The sequence below is a fragment of the Oncorhynchus clarkii genome, chromosome 21, assembly GCF_045791955.1.
Source record: "Oncorhynchus clarkii lewisi isolate Uvic-CL-2024 chromosome 21, UVic_Ocla_1.0, whole genome shotgun sequence".
NCBI classification, from domain to species: Eukaryota; Metazoa; Chordata; class Actinopteri; order Salmoniformes; family Salmonidae; genus Oncorhynchus; species Oncorhynchus clarkii.
Genome location: NC_092167.1, coordinates 3,883,419 through 3,901,260, shown reverse-complemented (window position 1 = coordinate 3,901,260; position 17,842 = coordinate 3,883,419). Strand labels below are relative to the sequence as shown.

The following is a 17,842-nucleotide window of genomic DNA, read 5'->3' as shown; positions in this document are numbered from 1 at the left end:
ACCACTTCTGTGTCAGTCAGATCAACGCTGAATTGAATGACATTCCAACATTTTATGTGCACTTTGCAGGACATATATCAGTTACAGAAAGGCGAAGGAGGAGGTGTAACGTAACAGTAACAAGGAACAGAACAGGAGAAGTACCAGAATCGATCGGGATTCTGAATGGATGGTAAAAATTAATATTATTACGCTTTGTAAATTCAGTAACTTCCCTCCTCTGTAACTATGTAAATGTAGCTCTGGTCCAGGGCGTGGTTCGGGCTACTCTCTCACGACGACGATCGTTGGAGCACAGAGCTGGACCAGAGCTACTGTAAATGTAGCTCTGGTCCAGGGCGTGGTTCGGGCTACTCTCTCACGACGACGATCGTTGGAGCACAGAGCTGGACCAGAGCTACTGTAAATGTAGCTCTGGTCCAGGGCGTGGTTCGGGCTACTCTCTCACGACGACGATCGTTGGAGCACAGAGCTGGACCAGAGCTACTGTAAATGTAGCTCTGGTCCAGGGCGTGGTTCGGGCTACTCTCTCACGACGACGATCGTTGGAGCACAGAGCTGGACCAGAGCTACTGTAAATGTGTTCATCAGAGGAGGTCTTCAGTTTCACCCCTGTAACCTCACCATAACCTGTTCACTACTATAACCTCACCATAACCTGTTCACTACTGTAACCTCAACATAACCTGTTCACTACTGTAACCTCACCATAACCTGTTCACTACTGTAACCTCACCATAACCTGTTCACTACTGTAACCTCACCATAACCTGTTCACTACTGTAACCTCACCATAACCTGTTCACTACTGTAACCTCACCATAACCTGTTCACTACTGTAACCTCACCATAACCTGTTCACTACTGTAACCTCACCATAACCTGTTCACTACTGTAACCTCACCATAACCTGTTCACTACTGTAACCTCACCATAACCTGTTCACTACTGTAACCTCACCATAACCTGTTCACTACTGTAACCTCACCATAACCTGTTCACTACTGTAACCTCACCATAACCTGTTCACCATTGCATGTTATGCATTGCAGCCACTGTATCATACAGTATGACACTTAGTTAAGAGGAAGTAAACATTGTAAATATTGCTCCGTATTCTTTAGATAGAGCAGATTTTCATGTAGCTAAAGTCATTACTGCATGGTAATGGCACTGAGGCAGTGGCATTGTAAAGGTCTTATTTGTTTTTCAAAAGTATCCATCATCAACAAAAGAACTAAGAAAATAGTATTTTTTGTCACGTTCACAGCTTCAACCAAACTTGCTAAGTACTGAGGGCCTCCAGTAAGTACTGTACTGCTGTACTTAGTGCCTCCAGTAAGTACTGTACTGCTGTACTGAGGGCCTCCAGTAAGTACTGTACTGCTGTACTGAGGGCCTCCAGTAAGTACTGTACTGTCGTACTGAGGGCCTCCAGTAAGTACTGTACTGTCGTACTGAGGGCCTCCAGTAAGTACTGTACTGCTGTACTGAGTGCCTCCAGTAAGTACTGTACTGCTGTACTGAGGGCCTCCAGTAAGTACTGTACTGCTGTACTGAGGGCCTCCAGTAAGTACTGTACTGTCGTACTGAGGGCCTCCAGTAAGTACTGTACTGTCGTACTGAGGGCCTCCAGTAAGTACTGTACTGCTGTACTGAGTGCCTCCAGTAAGTACTGTACTGCTGTACTGAGGGCCTCCAGTAAGTACTGTACTGCTGTACTGAGGGCCTCCAGTAAGTACTGTACTGTCGTACTGAGGGCCTCCAGTAAGTACTGTACTGCTGTACTGAGGGCCTCCAGTAAGTACTGTACTGCTGTACTGAGGGCCTCCAGTAAGTACTGTACTGCTGTACTGAGGGCCTCCAGTAAGTACTGTACTGAGGGCCTCCAGTAAGTACTGTACTGCTGTACTGAGGGCCTCCAGTAAGTACTGTACTGAGGGCCTCCAGTAAGTACTGTACTGCTGTACTGAGGGCCTCCAGTAAGTACTGTACTGCTGCACTGAGGGCCTCCAGTAAGTACTGTACTGCTGTACTGAGGGCCTCCAGTAAGTACTGTACTGAGGGCCTCCAGTAAGTACTGTACTGCTGTACTGAGGGCCTCCAGTAACAACGAAAAGTTCAATCCACAAAACGTTTTACAAAGGAAACCCCCAACTGTTTTTAACGGTTTTAAATATCCAGGATACAACATAGTCACTCTGAAAAGACAAATGATTGAGAATCTACCATCTGTTTTCAAGTGATTTCCCGTAGCAGACATGTTTACAGCGAGGAGAGACGACTGAAGCGCTAAGCAGAAGGCGATAGGTCTAGCAGTCCCTGTAAGCTAATCAGTAGTTAAGGTGACGAGTGTTTATTAAAAATCACTTTTCTACGGTTTTAAACATGTTTGACCCCAGGTAATGGTTTTGTACAGTTGCTTTGAAAAGGATATGGGGCTTAATGAACTATTCAGTTGTACACAGATTGGACCAGTTTTACTGTCTACAACACTGTCAGGTAACGAGAAAGACACGGACACTGTTCATCTATCATTACAACATTTTGTAAGGTTTCCAAAAAGACCAGAAGGACATCAACCAAAAAACTAAAACATCCATGTCAAATAAATCTAATCATGATGGAACCAAACATTTATTTGTCTGCATTGTGAGTGGTGAGACTGTCTGCTACTTTAGAACAAGCTACAAACCTGCACTAAAAGCCACAGGTGGTTTCATTAAAGAGACTGGGGCAGCATTAAGCAGATGATGAAATAACTGGGCTTGAACCACCAGCATTGGTGATGAGGAAGTCACTTGTTGGTCAAACCCAGCAGCACAGCGTACAGTACTACTGCCATGTGTTGGAGATAGAGAGTCCTCTGACCTCTCCTCTTCTGCCTCCACTAGCCCTGGCTTCTACCTCAACCCAGCAGCACAGTGTACAGTACTACTGCCATGTGTTGGAGATAGAGTCCCCTGACCTCTCCTCTTCTGCCTCCACTAGCCCTGGCTTCTACCTCAACCCAGCAGCACAGTGTACAGTACTACTGCCATGTGTTGGAGATAGAGAGTCCCCTGACCTCTCCTCTTCTGCCTCCACTAGCCCTGGCTTCTACCTCAACCCAGCAGCACAGTGTACAGTACTACTGCCATGTGTTGGAGATAGAGAGTCCCCTGACCTCTCCTCTTCTGCCTCCACTAGCCCTGGCTTCTACCTCAACCCAGCAGCACAGCATACAGTACTACTGCCATGTGTTGGAGATAGAGAGTCCCCTGACCTCTCCTCTTCTGCCTCCACTAGCCCTGGCTTCTACCTCAACCCAGCAGCACAGTGTACAGTACTACTGCCATGTGTTGGAGATAGAGAGTCCCCTGACCTCTCCTCTTCTGCCTCCACTAGCCCTGGCTTCTACCTCAACCCAGCAGCACAGTGTACAGTACTACTGCCATGTGTTGGAGATAGAGAGTCCCCTGACCTCTCCTCTTCTGCCTCCACTAGCCCTGGCTTCTACCTCAACTCCACTTTCACTTTACCCACCTTAAATGGCATAGGGCCCAGTCACAACTACTACTGTAAAGACTACGTCCAAAATGGTACCCTATTCTCTATTTAGTGCACTACTTTTGACCAGGGTCCATAGGGCTCTGGTCAAAAGTAGTGCGCTATATAGGGAATAGGGTGTCATTTGGGGGACACAGCCTAAGACTGCCCCACTGACAGTAGACACACATTATGCCTGGTTAGTAAACTATAAAACACCACAATCTGGTTTTAACTCTTTTGAGACATTCTCACAAATACCGTTTCTCACTGACTGACTTTCTCTTCTCTATTCCTATCCGTCTACCACTTCCTCCCCTCTCTTTCACCACCAACACGAGGCTTGTATACCGTGCTGCCTGGTGTCGGACACACTCAAGGCTCCGTGGACAGGCCGTCAGTAAAGATAGCCTGATTGTTGTAGTGGGTCTAATGATAGGCTCAGTGTTAGCTAGAGAGCTCTTGCATACTGAATGAATGGTTCTAGCATCTGAAACGTGTCCCCCGAACACTAGAACGGAACAGTCAAGCATTCCGTTCCTAACAGACCCTTTATTTTAAATGTTAAGGTAACCCTGGTTCAGCCTCACTCTGTTGTTGTGTTGTCTGCGTTCCTTTGTCTGTTTCAAATACAGAGTTTGTCCAAGCTTCACCATCAGATCCAGTCCTACTCTCTGCAGAGTCTAGGACTAAGTCTGTCTTCCGCCCCCCCAAATCAAAATGTATTTAACCCCAATACTAACACAATAAATGGCACAAAGAAACAAAAACCCCACAGCCCACCTTCCCCCGTCTCCCCTTCCCAGTGTACCTTTGACTTTTGTACCCACAGAGCCAGTAAAGCACTTCAATGTAGCGGAAATCAACAGCACTTCCGTTACTCCATCATGTCAAAGAAACTGTTCAAAAAAAAAGAAGCAAAATAAATAATGGAAGGCACTAGAAACTCTAGCAGAGCTCTCACTGGAGTACTGGGGGGGCGAAAGGACACGGAAAAGACCAAGGGTAAGTCCTACATCGCACCTTATCCCCTATATAGTGCACTACTTTTGACCAGAGCCCCATGGGCCCTGATCGAGGTCTTATCGGCTCCTGGTGAAAGGTTGAACACCGTGTAAGGGATAGGGTGTTATTTGGCACTCAACCCCAAGTTACTATTCAAGTACGTTAATTGAGTCCATTTAACATTCACATTTATCTAATATAAAGAAAGTAGAAAGAGAAGAAAGGTTAAAGTGACCTCGATAAGTACTGGATAAGGAAAATAGCTAGCCTTTTATTTTGTTATTTTTTGTTCAGCCTAAGTATTACCAATCCACCATAACGTTTCCTCCAACTGTCTTTTATTTTGTTATTTTGTTCAGCCTAAGTATTACCATTCCACCATAACGTTTCCTCCAACTGTCTTTTTGTTGGTATTTTTCTGTCTTTTTTCTTCTTAAACTCATGTTGTCCAACAACATGTATAATAATCACAGTGTTTCAACATCAGAAACTGATGGGTAAATACAGGTCCATACAGAACACTTGTCTTTTTTTCATTTTTCATTCGTTTTTTTAAATAGAATAATAATGTACATTTTTGTTTTCAATCACACTATTGAAAAGTAGAGAGAGATCGAGGCCCCTAACGCTGTCAACATCATGATTATAAAAGGCTTTATGTTACTAATAGATCATAGGTTTGAAAGCTTCACAAGCCCTCAAGGACAGACGGCGTTGTGTTGCTGGAGATCCAAGGCATTACTTTTCATCCACCATGCAGCCTACCTCCAAGCCCAGCCCACGTCCAGTCCTCTCCTTGCCCCACCGAGACCTGTCCGTCTCTGGGTCCATGCAGGACCAACACCAACCTACCTCACAACCGTGAAAACAATATCATGTGTGACACAGAGAGCCAACAGGACAAAACCTCCTTCCGTTCACCCTGCATTCCCTCTCAGAGCTAAACCACCTGTGAAAAAGAAGACTATTGAGTTGAGTCTGAGAGAATCTACTTCAGTCAACAACTCCTGTCTGAGAGAATCTACTTCAGTCAACAACACCTGTCTGAGAGAATCTACTTCAGTCCTGTCTGTGTTAGTTCAGGGGGGCTCTCTCATTAGGGATATGTAGATGGGAACTATGAGCCAGCTTGTACAGACTTTATGCTTCAGGATGGGGATCTCATCAGCCTCCCAGATACAGCACATTTTAAACTGTAGTAACTATAAGCCTGAAGTTAAGACTGGGATAGATGGGTCTCACACACACTACTCCCCTCCAATCATGTAAAGAGATGGTTAGCATGGAGAGGGGAGTTGTAGTTTCTTTAAAGGCCCTATATACTGGGAGATGTAGTTTCTTTAAAGGCCCTATACTGAGAGAGAGTTCCTGGATAGGAGGGTCAACCCTAGCGTTAACCCTTTCATCATGCTACAGAAGAGTCTCCTCAGTTCAATGGGGACAGAGGAAAAAAATTTAAACACTAATCAAACATGGAATCATCATAATCCCAAACTCTTCAAAAATCATAAAAAAATGACATTCTGAATCTGGTCATGGATTGTTTTCCTAATGAAGGTCACTTTATGTGTTATTATTATATTAAGGAGGAGGTTTCTATCACGGTGTTCTTATTGCATCCCATGGCAACAGGAGGGGTAGAGCAGGGTATGAACCCCCAGGCCTTTTCTACTGACTCTCCACTTACACACACCAATGAACATCCTAAATGATATATAGGAATAGCAGTACATGTGGTTCCGGATGTCAACACTGCCTGACCAGCTACATACATGGCACCAGTCCCACACCTCAGCCTCACAAACTCATTCCTTGACCCCATAACCTTCCTCACATCTCCTCAACATGCTACACAACTCATAATGGACTTCTACTGGAGCTGTATAGTACTGTACAGTCACTTAAAGCTCTGTTCTGGAGGTCAGTTACCAGCAGGAGGAGCTGTATAGTACTGTACGGTCACATAAAGCTCTGTTCTGGAGGTCAGTTACCAGCAGGAGGAGCTGTATAGTACTGTACGGTCACTTAAAGCTCTGTTCTGGAGGTCAGTTACCAGCAGGAGGAGCTGTATAGTACTGTACAGTCACTTAAAGCTCTGTTCTGGAGGTCAGTTACCAGCAGGAGGAGCTGTATAGTACTGTACGGTCACTTAAAGCTCTGTTCTGGAGGTCAGTTACCAGCAGGAGGAGCTGTATAGTACTGTACAGTCACTTAAAGCTCTGTTCTGGAGGTCAGTTACCAGCAGGAGGAGCTGTATAGTACTGTACGGTCACATAAAGCTCTGTTCTGGAGGTCAGTTACCAGCAGGAGGAGCTGTATAGTACTGTACAGTCACTTAAAGCTCTGTTCTGGAGGTCAGTTACCAGCAGGAGGAGCTGTATAGTACTGTACAGTCACTTAAAGCTCTGTTCTGGAGGTCAGTTACCAGCAGGAGGAGCTGTATAGTACTGTACGGTCACATAAAGCTCTGTTCTGGAGGTCAGCTACCAACAGGAGGAGCTGTATAGTACTGTACAGTCACTTAAAGCTCTGTTCTGGAGGTCAGCTACCAACAGGAGGAGCTGTATAGTACTGTACAGTCACTTAAAGCTCTGTTCTGGAGGTCAGTTACCAACAGGAGGAGCTGTATAGTACTGTACAGTCACTTAAAGCTCTGTTCTGGAGGTCAGTTACCAGCAGGAGGAGCTGTATAGTACTGTACAGTCACTTAAAGCTCTGTTCTGGAGGTCAGTTACCAGCAGGAGGAGCTGTATAGTACTGTACGGTCACATAAAGCTCTGTTCTGGAGGTCAGTTACCAGCAGGAGGAGCTGTATAGTACTGTACAGTCACTTAAAGCTCTGTTCTGGAGGTCAGTTACCAGCAGGAGGAGCTGAACAGGCAGGGGGGGGCTCAGATAGGTGAGAGGAGAAAGGGGGTTAGCTATGTACTGCAGCTCCCCAACGATAAGTACACCACCACCCCCCTTGGTCTGTTACTTTCCTCCATCCCTCCTCTCTGAGATCAGTACAAGGCTCTGGTCTCTACTATAGAGTACATGTAAAAGCCAGTCACAGTGAAGGAACAAAGCCCATCACCACACACACACACATTTTACAATAGTAATTGTCACATTAACCCTCTTTGGCCACATAACATTGCACTCGTGTCCATTGGTATTCCTTGTCCCGTTTTGCGTCTTTCTTCGACCCCCAAGGCCCACAGTTGACCTCGGGGTGGGGGGGAGAGGGGAAGTGTGTCCCTCTCCTGTTATCCTTCAAGGAAACAGAAGAGGGCAGAGTGGTGCACCATTTCACACAGCAGCTGACTCTTCTCTCTCCTGCTCCTCCTCTTCTTCACAGCCAGCTCATTCACATTCAATACAGTCCCACCAACCATGATGTCGCTTGTAACACACAAGCCCCTCTCCCCCTTGTAACACAGACACCCTTCATTCCTCATGTCTCTCTCCCTCAGTCTGTCAGTCTCTCAGCCCGGCATGGCTAACATCCCCTCATGGCCACTACGTGGTCCTCAGGTTGGGGCCTCCAGGGTTGCTGACGGATTTCTGCAAAGTGCTGATGTGATGGAAGCCCTGCAGGGAGCCCTGCCCCCCAGTGGCAGAGGAGGGGTACTGCGAGGAGGAGGCAACCAGGGGCTGAGAGGAGGCTAACATACCGGCCTGACCCTGTCCCGGCCCTGTGGACCCCGTGGATCCCACCCACTGGGCGCTGCTGTAAGGTGCAGTGGAGGAGGGGTAGCATGCCCCGACCCCGCCGTACTGGGGAGGGGGACACAAGGAGCCCTTGCGGCCTCCCAGAGAGGTAGCGGGGGTGGAAGAGGCGTTGCTGGGGCACAGCTGACTCGGGGCGGAGAACTTACGGCCCTTGTTGGTGGACGGGGTCGCCTGGAGAGGGAGAAGAGACACCAGGGTGAGATACTGCATGGCTGCTCTCCAATATCCATACTAGCATACCACTTACATTACATGGCCAGAGCTATCTCAGCTATGCTACGTGGAGGTTGGACCAGGACCCATATCAACAACTCATGTTCCAGCTTACAAACACCATAACATTCCCGTCCCCTTAACATTCCCATAACATTCCCGTCCCAATAACATTCCCGTCCCCATAACATCCCCGTCCCCATAACATTCCCATAACATTCCCGTCCCAATAACATTCCCGTCCCCATAACATCCCAATAACATTCCCGTCCCCATAACATTCCCGCCCCCATAACATTCCTGTCCCCATAACATTCCCATAACATTCCCGTCCCCATAACATTCCCATAACATTCCCGTCCCCATAACATTCCTGTCCCCATAACATTCCCATAACATTCCCGTCCCCATAACATTCCCGTCCCCATAACATTCCCATAACATTCCCGTCCCCATAACATTCCCATAACATTCCCGTCCCCATAACATTCCCATAACATTCCCGTCCCCATAACATTCCCGTCCCCATAACATTCCCGTCCCCATAACATTCCCGTCCCCATAACATTCCCGTCCCCATAACATTCCCATAACATTCCCGTCCCCATAACATTCCCGTCCCCATAACATTCCCGTCCCCATAACATTCCCATAACATTCCCGTCCCCATAACATTCCCGTAACATCCCCGTCCCCATAACATTCCCGTCCCCATAACATTCCCGTCCCCATAACATTCCCATAACATTCCCGTCCCCATAACATTCACTTCCAGTAATCTATATTTCAAATAAGCAACACAATCAAACATGGACTATATTGGTAAGGCTTGAGCATCCCATTATTTTGATGAATAAGACCTTTTGAGAATGTTTTGTTTCTATACTAGAATGAGTCTGTCTTTACTCACCTGGTAGCTGTGTCCCTGTGAGGGTTGCTGTTGCTGTTTGGAGCGACTCTTGCCCTGGGACAGACTGATGGCGTCGCGGGCCCAGTTGTCAACCAGCTTGTGCAGGTCGTCGGTGAACGTGCCCTTCCGGCCCTGTTGAGGGGGGTTGGGAGAAGGCTGGCCCTGGTTCTGACCCCCTGAACCCTGGTCTCCTGGACCCTGGCCTCCTGGACCACTCACTGTGTTGGTGCTGCTGGTCCCTGGAGAGACGGGAGAGACAGAGAGAGAGAGAGGGGGAGAGAGAGACAGAGAGGAGGGTTATGGGATATGTAGAGTAGGTAGTTGTTTGGTGTCAGTGTGTTTGCGTTGGTTAACGACATACTCTAGCTATGTCAACGTAACAGGACAGGATCCTATGACACATTATGATCAACTTTGAGGCATGTATTTCCTCCATCCTGATGAACTGGGCCAACATTTAGCAGGATGAAAATATCTACTCTAATCTGACAAATGGGTTCTGCATATGAACAGCAGAGGGAGCTGTAACACAAGTCTTAGTCCATCACCCTGAATGAACCAGAACATTCTCCATTTTAAAAACACATTCACTGTCTGCAGATAAAATGTTCAATATATCAACAATGACTAGCTTAGACTTACAGCTAAAATGACCCATCTCTCACAAGATCCATGTTGGGGATTTAATTTGGGCCAAGACCTAAGATCATGGTGGTTTACGTTTGGAGACTTAATGAATTGTATTTCAAAAGAAAATGTTATCTAATGTTGTCTACAGTCATTCTGTATCAGCAGCCTTCCTAAAACACTAACAGACATTATATTACAGCAAGCATTACATGAGAACAGATGTATTGAGCTGCAAACAGGCTTTAAAAAGGTTAGCTGTTCAGTGCCTCTCTTCCTGGAAGCAGAGCCAGAACCCAAAATACACCAGAGGTGAGAGTGAGTATGGGAAAATTAATCAGCTCCTTTTTCACAGTCACCTACTGCAATGTCTCCACAATCGAAGGCAACAATAATTATATACATGCAGTAGCCATGCAGTAGCTGGCTGCAATAGGAACTCAAGGACCTGATGCATTTCCGTTGCAAACAATAAATGAAGCTATGATAGAAAAACAAACTCCTAAAATGTAATTGTTGTTCAATAGATAAACTAAGTTCAATCATTGAAGATCTTTGGCATTTCTGACAAGCTACTGAGTCAAGTCTTTTTTTTTTTTAAGTATAAAAAAAGGAAACATTTAAAATTAGAGGGAGGCAAAGCCATGAGTAAAGCAGCGATACACTGAGTCATGACTGCAGCACCAGTGGAACTCTGGGTAATGGAGTCCACAGGACAAGCCATGCTCTAAACTAGAAGAGATGGGGGAAGGAGGGGAGCAGCTGAATCACAACATGACTTCAACATTTTGTGGTCTGGATGACTCCCATTCACATTGCAACGACTCTGAATAAATATTTTTTAGGTTGGCCAATAACCAAAATACCGTACGTTTAAAGGGCCAATCAGCACGTGCTACATACGTTTTCTGACTTGTACATTCTTGATATGTATCCAATTATTCTTGAAGAATCTAACTTATAAATGCCTCAGGTGCTTAGTTCAATTGTCGTATCCCATCAGAACTCAAAATACAACCTTGTTTTACTCCAATGTTTGTAAACAAAAGGAACAAACACTTTTTAGCCTCAAAACATTGTTAAAACTATCATTTTAAGGCTTCCCGAGTGGCGCTGTGGTCTAAGGCACTGCATCCCAGTGCCATTAGAGATCCTGGTTTGAGTCCAGGCTCTGTCGCAGCGGGCCGCGACCGGGAGACCCATGGGGTCCAGCATCGTCCGAGTTAGGGGAGGGTTTGGCCGGCCGGGATGTTCTTGTCCCATCGCGCTCTAGCGACTCCTGTGGTGTACCGGGCACATGCACGCTGACACGGTCGCCAGGTGTACGGTGTTTCCTCCGACACATTGGTGCGGCTGGCTTCCGGGTTAAGCGGGCATTGTGTCAAGAAGCAGTGCGGCTTGGTTGGGTCGTGTTACGGAGGACGCATGGCTCTCGACCTTCGCCTCTCCCGAGTCCGTACGGGAGTTGCAGCGATGAGACAAGACTAACGCCCAAATGGAAACCACGAAATTGGTGAGTAAAAGGGATGATCTATTTTATATACATACACCACTGTTCAAAAGTTTGAGGTCACTTAGAAATGTCCTTGTTTTTGAAAGAAAAGCAATTTTGTTGTCCATTAAAATAACATCAAATTGATCAGAAATACAGTGTAGACATTGTTGTAATGACTATTGTAGATGTAAATGGCTAATTTTTTATGGAATATCTACATAGGTGTACAGAGGCCCATTATCAGCAACCATCACTCCTGTGTTAGCTAATCCAAGTTTATCATTTTAAAAGACTAATTGATCATTAGAAAACAATTTAGCAATTATGTTAGCACAGCTGAAAACTGTTGTTCTGATTAAAGATGCAAAAAAAATGGCCTTCTTTAGACTAGTTGAGTATCTGGAGCCTCAGCATTTGTGAGTTCGATTACAGGCTCAAAATGGCCAGAAACAAAGAACTTTCTTCTCAAACTCATCAGTCTATTCTTGTTCTGAGAAATGAAGGCTATTCCGTGCGAGAAATTGCCAAGAAACGGAAGATCTCATAAAACGCTGTGTACTACTCCCTTCACAGAACAGCGCAAACTGACTCTAACCAGAATAGAAAGAGGAGTGGGAGGCCCCAGTGCACAACTGATCAAGAGGACAAGTACATTAATGTCTAGTTTGAGAAACAGAAGCCTCACAAGTCCTCAATTCGCAGCTTCATTAAATAGTACCTGCAAAACACCAGTCTCAACGGTGAAGAGGCGACTACGGGATGCTGGCCTTCTAGGCAGAGTTCCTCTGTCCAGTGTTTGTGTTCTTTTGCCCATCTTAATCTTTTATATTTATTGGCCAGTCTGAGATATGGCTTTTTCTTTGCAACTCTGCCTAGAAGGCCAGCATCCCGGAGTCGGGACGTTGTTGACGTTGAGACTGGTGTTTTGCAGGTACTAATTAATGAAGCTGCCAGTTGAGGACTTGTGAGGCTTCCGTCTCTCAAACTAGACACTCTAAATGTACTTGTCCTCTTGCTCAGTTGTTTATTTATGTTTCCCCAAAAATTTTGAGGAATACAAGATGTATCGACTTGAAAACTGTATAATTGGTTAAGTACTGTGGATACCAATATCCCTGTGAGCCTCCGCAGGCGCATGTTGCCCAGGGTTAAGAACAGACATGGAAAATGAATAATATGACATTGTATCGTATTACACCCTCAAAACTTATTCCATGGATCCCTTGGTCAATTTATAAAAAATCTGTTAGTATTTTCACGTAAAATAAAATGACATTTAGAAGACATTGTTATATATCTGGCCACGGAACCCACTTTGAGAACCCCTGTGATAGATCATTTGAATGGGGTCATCGTCACAACAGAGAAATGCTCAAGTCACCCTGTGAGAGGAGAGCCTTGTTGACTCCGACACACGACTAAAGCCACAGCTGGCATCCACAGGGCAGTAAAGTGCACAGACACTCAAAGCAGAGAGCAACAGGAGGTAGGATTGCAAAATTCCAGCAACTTATTCAAAATGTCCAGGTTTTCCAGAAAGGGAATAAGCAGGGAGGGAATCCTCCAAATGGGATTTCTGGAAAACCTGGGACATTTGGGAAAGATTCTTTAACTTTGCAACCCGAACAGGGGGGTGCAGAGAATGAGGGTGGTGGAGGAGGCAGTAGGGGGTGGGGGCAAAGGTCATAAAATAGATAATTACTACAGAGTTGGTTGCAGGGGCAGACTTTTTTCACCATCTTCCCTGAAGAGTGGACGGAGAGAATGTGAAGCGCAGGACGGACGGAGAGTGCGTGAGGATTGGAGGAGAAAGTGTGTGTTAATCATTCACCCTTCTACAACAGACTACAGCATACTGAGTGTTTTCAATTCAAACTAAAACAAGCACTCCTCCTGAGGTAAATCCAGATCCTCTCTACAGCTCATTCCCCTTGGTTAAAAAGACAGGAGTGTAGGGGTGTAGGGCGGTGGGTATAGGGGTGTAGTTGTAGGGTTTAGGGTGCAGGGAATAGTAGTATAGGGGTGTAGTTGTAGGGTTTAGGGTGCAGGGAATAGGAGTGGAGGGGTGTAGGGTTTAGGGTGCAGGGAATAGGAGTGTAGGGTGTAGGGTGGAGAGCAGAGGTTGGCAGGAGTTTAAGCTGCAGAGGGATCATTAAGGCATTCATACAAACTTAATTAACATCCATTAATGAAAGTACAAACTCCTTTCATTGAGTCAAACCCAGTCAGAATAAGTTACATCAACTCAACAGGTAATAAACAATTGCTTGTCTTTCCTTTTTGTCTGCTTTGCAATGGAAGACATGGATCTGGCTGGCTGGGTGGGTTCTCTCCTAGCAGATAGCCCAATGGTGAGAAGATGAGATGTGATGAGGCTGAGAACAGCACATGGTAAGTTGGAGAAAGGTGGGGTTTCTGGATGAAGTTTGCTAAGGTTCTCCACATTAACACTATCAATGGTGCTAACACAAGACAGAAGAAAAGACCGGCTGCCGGCTGCAGTAGGGAGAAGTGTAGTACAGACCATAACTACCACTAAAGGGTAGTACTGTAGTACAGACCATAACTATTACTAAAGGGTAGTACTGTAGTACAGACCATAACTACCACTAAAGGGTAGTACTGTAGTACAGACCATAACTAGTACTAAAGGGTAGTACTGTAGTACAGACCATAACTATTACTAAAGGGTAGTACTGTAGTACAGACCATAACTATTACTAAAGGGTAGTACTGTAGTACAGACCATAACTATTACTAAAGGGTAGTACTGTAGTACAGACCATAACTACCACTAAAGGGTAGTACTGTAGTACAGACCATAACTACCACTAAAGGGTAGTACTGTAGTACAGACCATAACTATAACTAAAGGGTAGTACTGTAGTACAGACCATAACTATTACTAAAGGGTAGTACTGTAGTACAGACCATAACTACCACTAAAGGGTAGTACTGTAGTACAGACCATAACTATAACTAAAGGGTAGTACTGTAGTACAGACCATAACTATTACTAAAGGGTAGTACTGTAGTACAGACCATAACTACCACTAAAGGGTAGTACTGTAGTACAGACCATAACTATTACTAAAGGGTAGTACTGTAGTACAGACCATAACTACTACTAAAGGGTAGTACTGTAGTACAGACCATAACTATTACTAAAGGGTAGTACTGTAGTACAGACCATAACTACTACTAAAGGGTAGTACTGTAGTACAGACCATAACTACCACTAAAGGGTAGTACTGTAGTACAGACCATAACTATTACTAAAGGGTAGTACTGTAGTACAGACCATAACTACTACTAAAGGGTAGTACAGATCATAACTATTACTAAAGGGTAGTACTGGAGTACAGACCATAACTATAACTAAAGGGTAGTACTGTAGTACAGACCATAACTACTACTAAAGGGTAGTACTGTAGTACAGACCATAACTATTACTAAAGGGTAGTACTGTAGTACAGACCATAACTAAAGGGTAGTACTGTAGTACAGACCATAACTATTACTAAAGGGTAGTACTGTAGTACAGACCATAACTAAAGGGTAGTACTGTAGTACAGACCATAACTACTACTAAAGGGTAGTACTGTAGTACAGACCATAACTATTACTAAAGGGTAGTACTGTAGTACAGACCATAACTATAACTAAAGGGTAGTACTGTAGTACAGACCATAACTATAACTAAAGGGTAGTACTGTAGTACAGACCATAACTATTACTAAAGGGTAGTAGTACAGACCATAACTACTACTAAAGGGTAGTACTGTAGTACAGACCATAACTATTACTAAAGGGTAGTAGTACAGACCATAACTATTACTAGAGGGTAGTACTGTAGTACAGACCATAACTACTACTAAAGGGTAGTACTGTAGTACAGACCATAACTAAAGGGTAGTACTGTAGTACAGACCATAACTATTACTAAAGGGTAGTACTGTAGTACAGACCATAACTATTACTAAAGGGTAGTACTGTAGTACAGACCATAACTATTACTAAAGGGTAGTAATGTAGGACAGACCATAACTATTACTAAAGGGTAGTACTGTAGTACAGACCATAACTACTACTAAAGGGTAGTAATGTAGTACAGACCATAACTATTACTAAAGGGTAGTACTGTAGTACAGACCATAACTATAACTAAAGGGTAGTACTGTAGTACAGACCATAACTATTACTAAAGGGAAGTAGTACAGACCATAACTATTACTAGAGGGTAGTACTGTAGTACAGACCATAACTACTACTAAAGGGTAGTACTGTAGTGCAGACCATAACTATTACTAAAGGGTAGTACTGTAGTACAGACCATAACTATTACTAAAGGGTAGTACTGTAGTACAGACCATAACTAAAGGGTAGTACTGTAGTACAGACCATAACTATTACTAAAGGGTAGTACTGTAGTACAGACCATAACTATTACTAAAGGGTAGTAATGTAGTACAGACCATAACTATAACTAAAGGGTAGTACTGTAGTACAGACCATAACTATTACTAAAGGGAAGTAGTACAGACCACAACTACTACTAAAGGGTAGTACTGTAGTACAGACCATAACTAAAGGGTAGTACTGTAGTACAGACCATAACTATTACTAAAGGGTAGTACTGTAGTACAGACCATAACTATTACTAAAGGGTAGTACTGTAGTACAGACCACAACTACTACTAAAGGGTAGTAGTACAGACCATAACTATTACTAAAGGGTAGTACTGTAGTACAGACCATAACTACTACTAAAGGGTAGTACTGTAGTACAGACCATAACTACTACTAAAGGGTAGTACTGTAGTACAGACCATAACTATAACTAAAGGGTAGTACAGACCATAACTACTACTAAAGGGTAGTACTGTAGTACAGACCATAACTACTACTAAAGGGTAGTAGTACAGACCATAACTATTACTAAAGGTTAGTACTGTAGTACAGACCATAACTATTACTAAAGGGTAGTACTGTAGTACAGACCATAACTATTACTAAAGGGTAGTACTGTAGTACAGACCATAACTAATACTAAAGGGTAGTACTGTAGTACAGACCATAACTACTACTAAAGGGTAGTACAGACCATAACTATTACTAAAGGGTAGTACTGTAGTACAGACCATAACTATTACTAAAGGGTAGTACTGTAGTACAGACCATAACTACTACTAAAGGGTAGTACAGACCATAACTATTACTAAAGGGTAGTAATGTAGTACAGACCATAACTATAACTAAAGGGTAGTACTGTAGTACAGACCATAACTATTACTAAAGGGTAGTACTGTAGTACAGACCATAACTACTACTAAAGGGTAGTACAGACCATAACTATTACTAAAGGGTAGTACTGTAGTACAGACCATAACTATTACTAAAGGGTAGTACTGTAGTACAGACCATAACTATAACTAAAGGGTAGTACTGTAGTACAGACCATAACTATTACTAAAGGGTAGTACTGTAGTACAGACCATAACTAGTACTAAAGGGTAGTACTGTAGTGCAGACCATAACTATTACTAAAGGGTAGTACTGTAGTACAGACCATAACTATTACTAAAGGGTAGTACTGTAGTACAGACCATAACTATTACTAAAGGGTAGTACTGTAGTACAGACCATAACTATAACTAAAGGGTAGTACTGTAGTACAGACCATAACTATTACTAAAGGGTAGTACTGTAGTACAGACCATAACTATTACCAAAGGGTAGTAGTACAGACCATAACTATTACTAAAGGGTAGTACTGTAGTACAGACCATAACTATTACTAAAGGGTAGTACTGTAGTACAGACCATAACTACTACTAAAGGGTAGTACTGTAGTACAGACCATAACTATTACTAAAGGGTAGTACTGTAGTACAGACCATAACTATTACTAAAGGGTAGTACTGTAGTACAGACCGTAACTAAAGGGTAGTACTGTAGTACAGACCATAACTATTACTAAAGGGTAGTACTGTAGTACAGACCATAACTATTACTAAAGGGTAGTACTGTAGTACAGACCACAACTACTACTAAAGGGTAGTACTGTAGTACAGACCATAACTAAAGGGTAGTACTGTAGTACAGACCATAACTATTACTAAAGGGTAGTACTGTAGTACAGACCATAACTATTACTAAAGGGTAGTACTGTAGTACAGACCACAACTACTACTAAAGGGTAGTAGTACAGACCATAACTATTACTAAAGGGTAGTACTGTAGTACAGACCATAACTATAACTAAAGGGTAGTACAGACCATAACTACTACTAAAGGGTAGTACTGTAGTACAGACCATAACTACTACTAAAGGGTAGTAGTACAGACCA

General features: G+C 43.9%; 1 protein-coding gene and 2 long non-coding RNA genes across 6 annotated transcripts in view; 1 reads left to right on the top strand and 2 right to left on the bottom strand.

The window, feature by feature from the left end:
- Positions 1-174: 174 nt before the first annotated feature.
- Positions 175-633, top strand: LOC139379276 (uncharacterized). Its single transcript, XR_011628377.1, has 3 exons — positions 175-257; positions 310-429; positions 482-633. It is a non-coding gene; the product is annotated as an uncharacterized lncRNA (long non-coding RNA).
- Positions 634-3,152: 2,519 nt separating this feature from the next.
- On the bottom strand, positions 3,153-6,365 carry LOC139379641 (uncharacterized). The gene is made up of 2 exons (XR_011628400.1): positions 5,574-6,365; positions 3,153-5,540 (listed from the first exon to the last, which is right to left on the bottom strand). It is a non-coding gene; the product is annotated as an uncharacterized lncRNA (long non-coding RNA).
- A 672-nt stretch (positions 6,366-7,037) lies between these two features.
- Positions 7,038-17,842, bottom strand: part of LOC139379639 (serine/threonine-protein kinase WNK1-like) — a 191,049-nt gene continuing 180,244 nt past the window's right edge. For 3 of the 4 annotated variants that reach the window (XM_071122448.1, XM_071122449.1, XM_071122450.1), the window contains 3 exons: positions 13,195-13,236; positions 9,371-9,609; positions 7,038-8,418 (listed from right to left, as the gene is read on the bottom strand). In XM_071122448.1, the coding sequence (XP_070978549.1) occupies positions 8,035-8,418; positions 9,371-9,609; positions 13,195-13,236 (665 nt within the window). In that variant the 3' untranslated portion in view covers positions 7,038-8,034. The remainder of the gene's footprint in view (positions 8,419-9,370; positions 9,610-13,194; positions 13,237-17,842) is intronic. The other variant, XM_071122451.1, reaches the window with a different exon arrangement.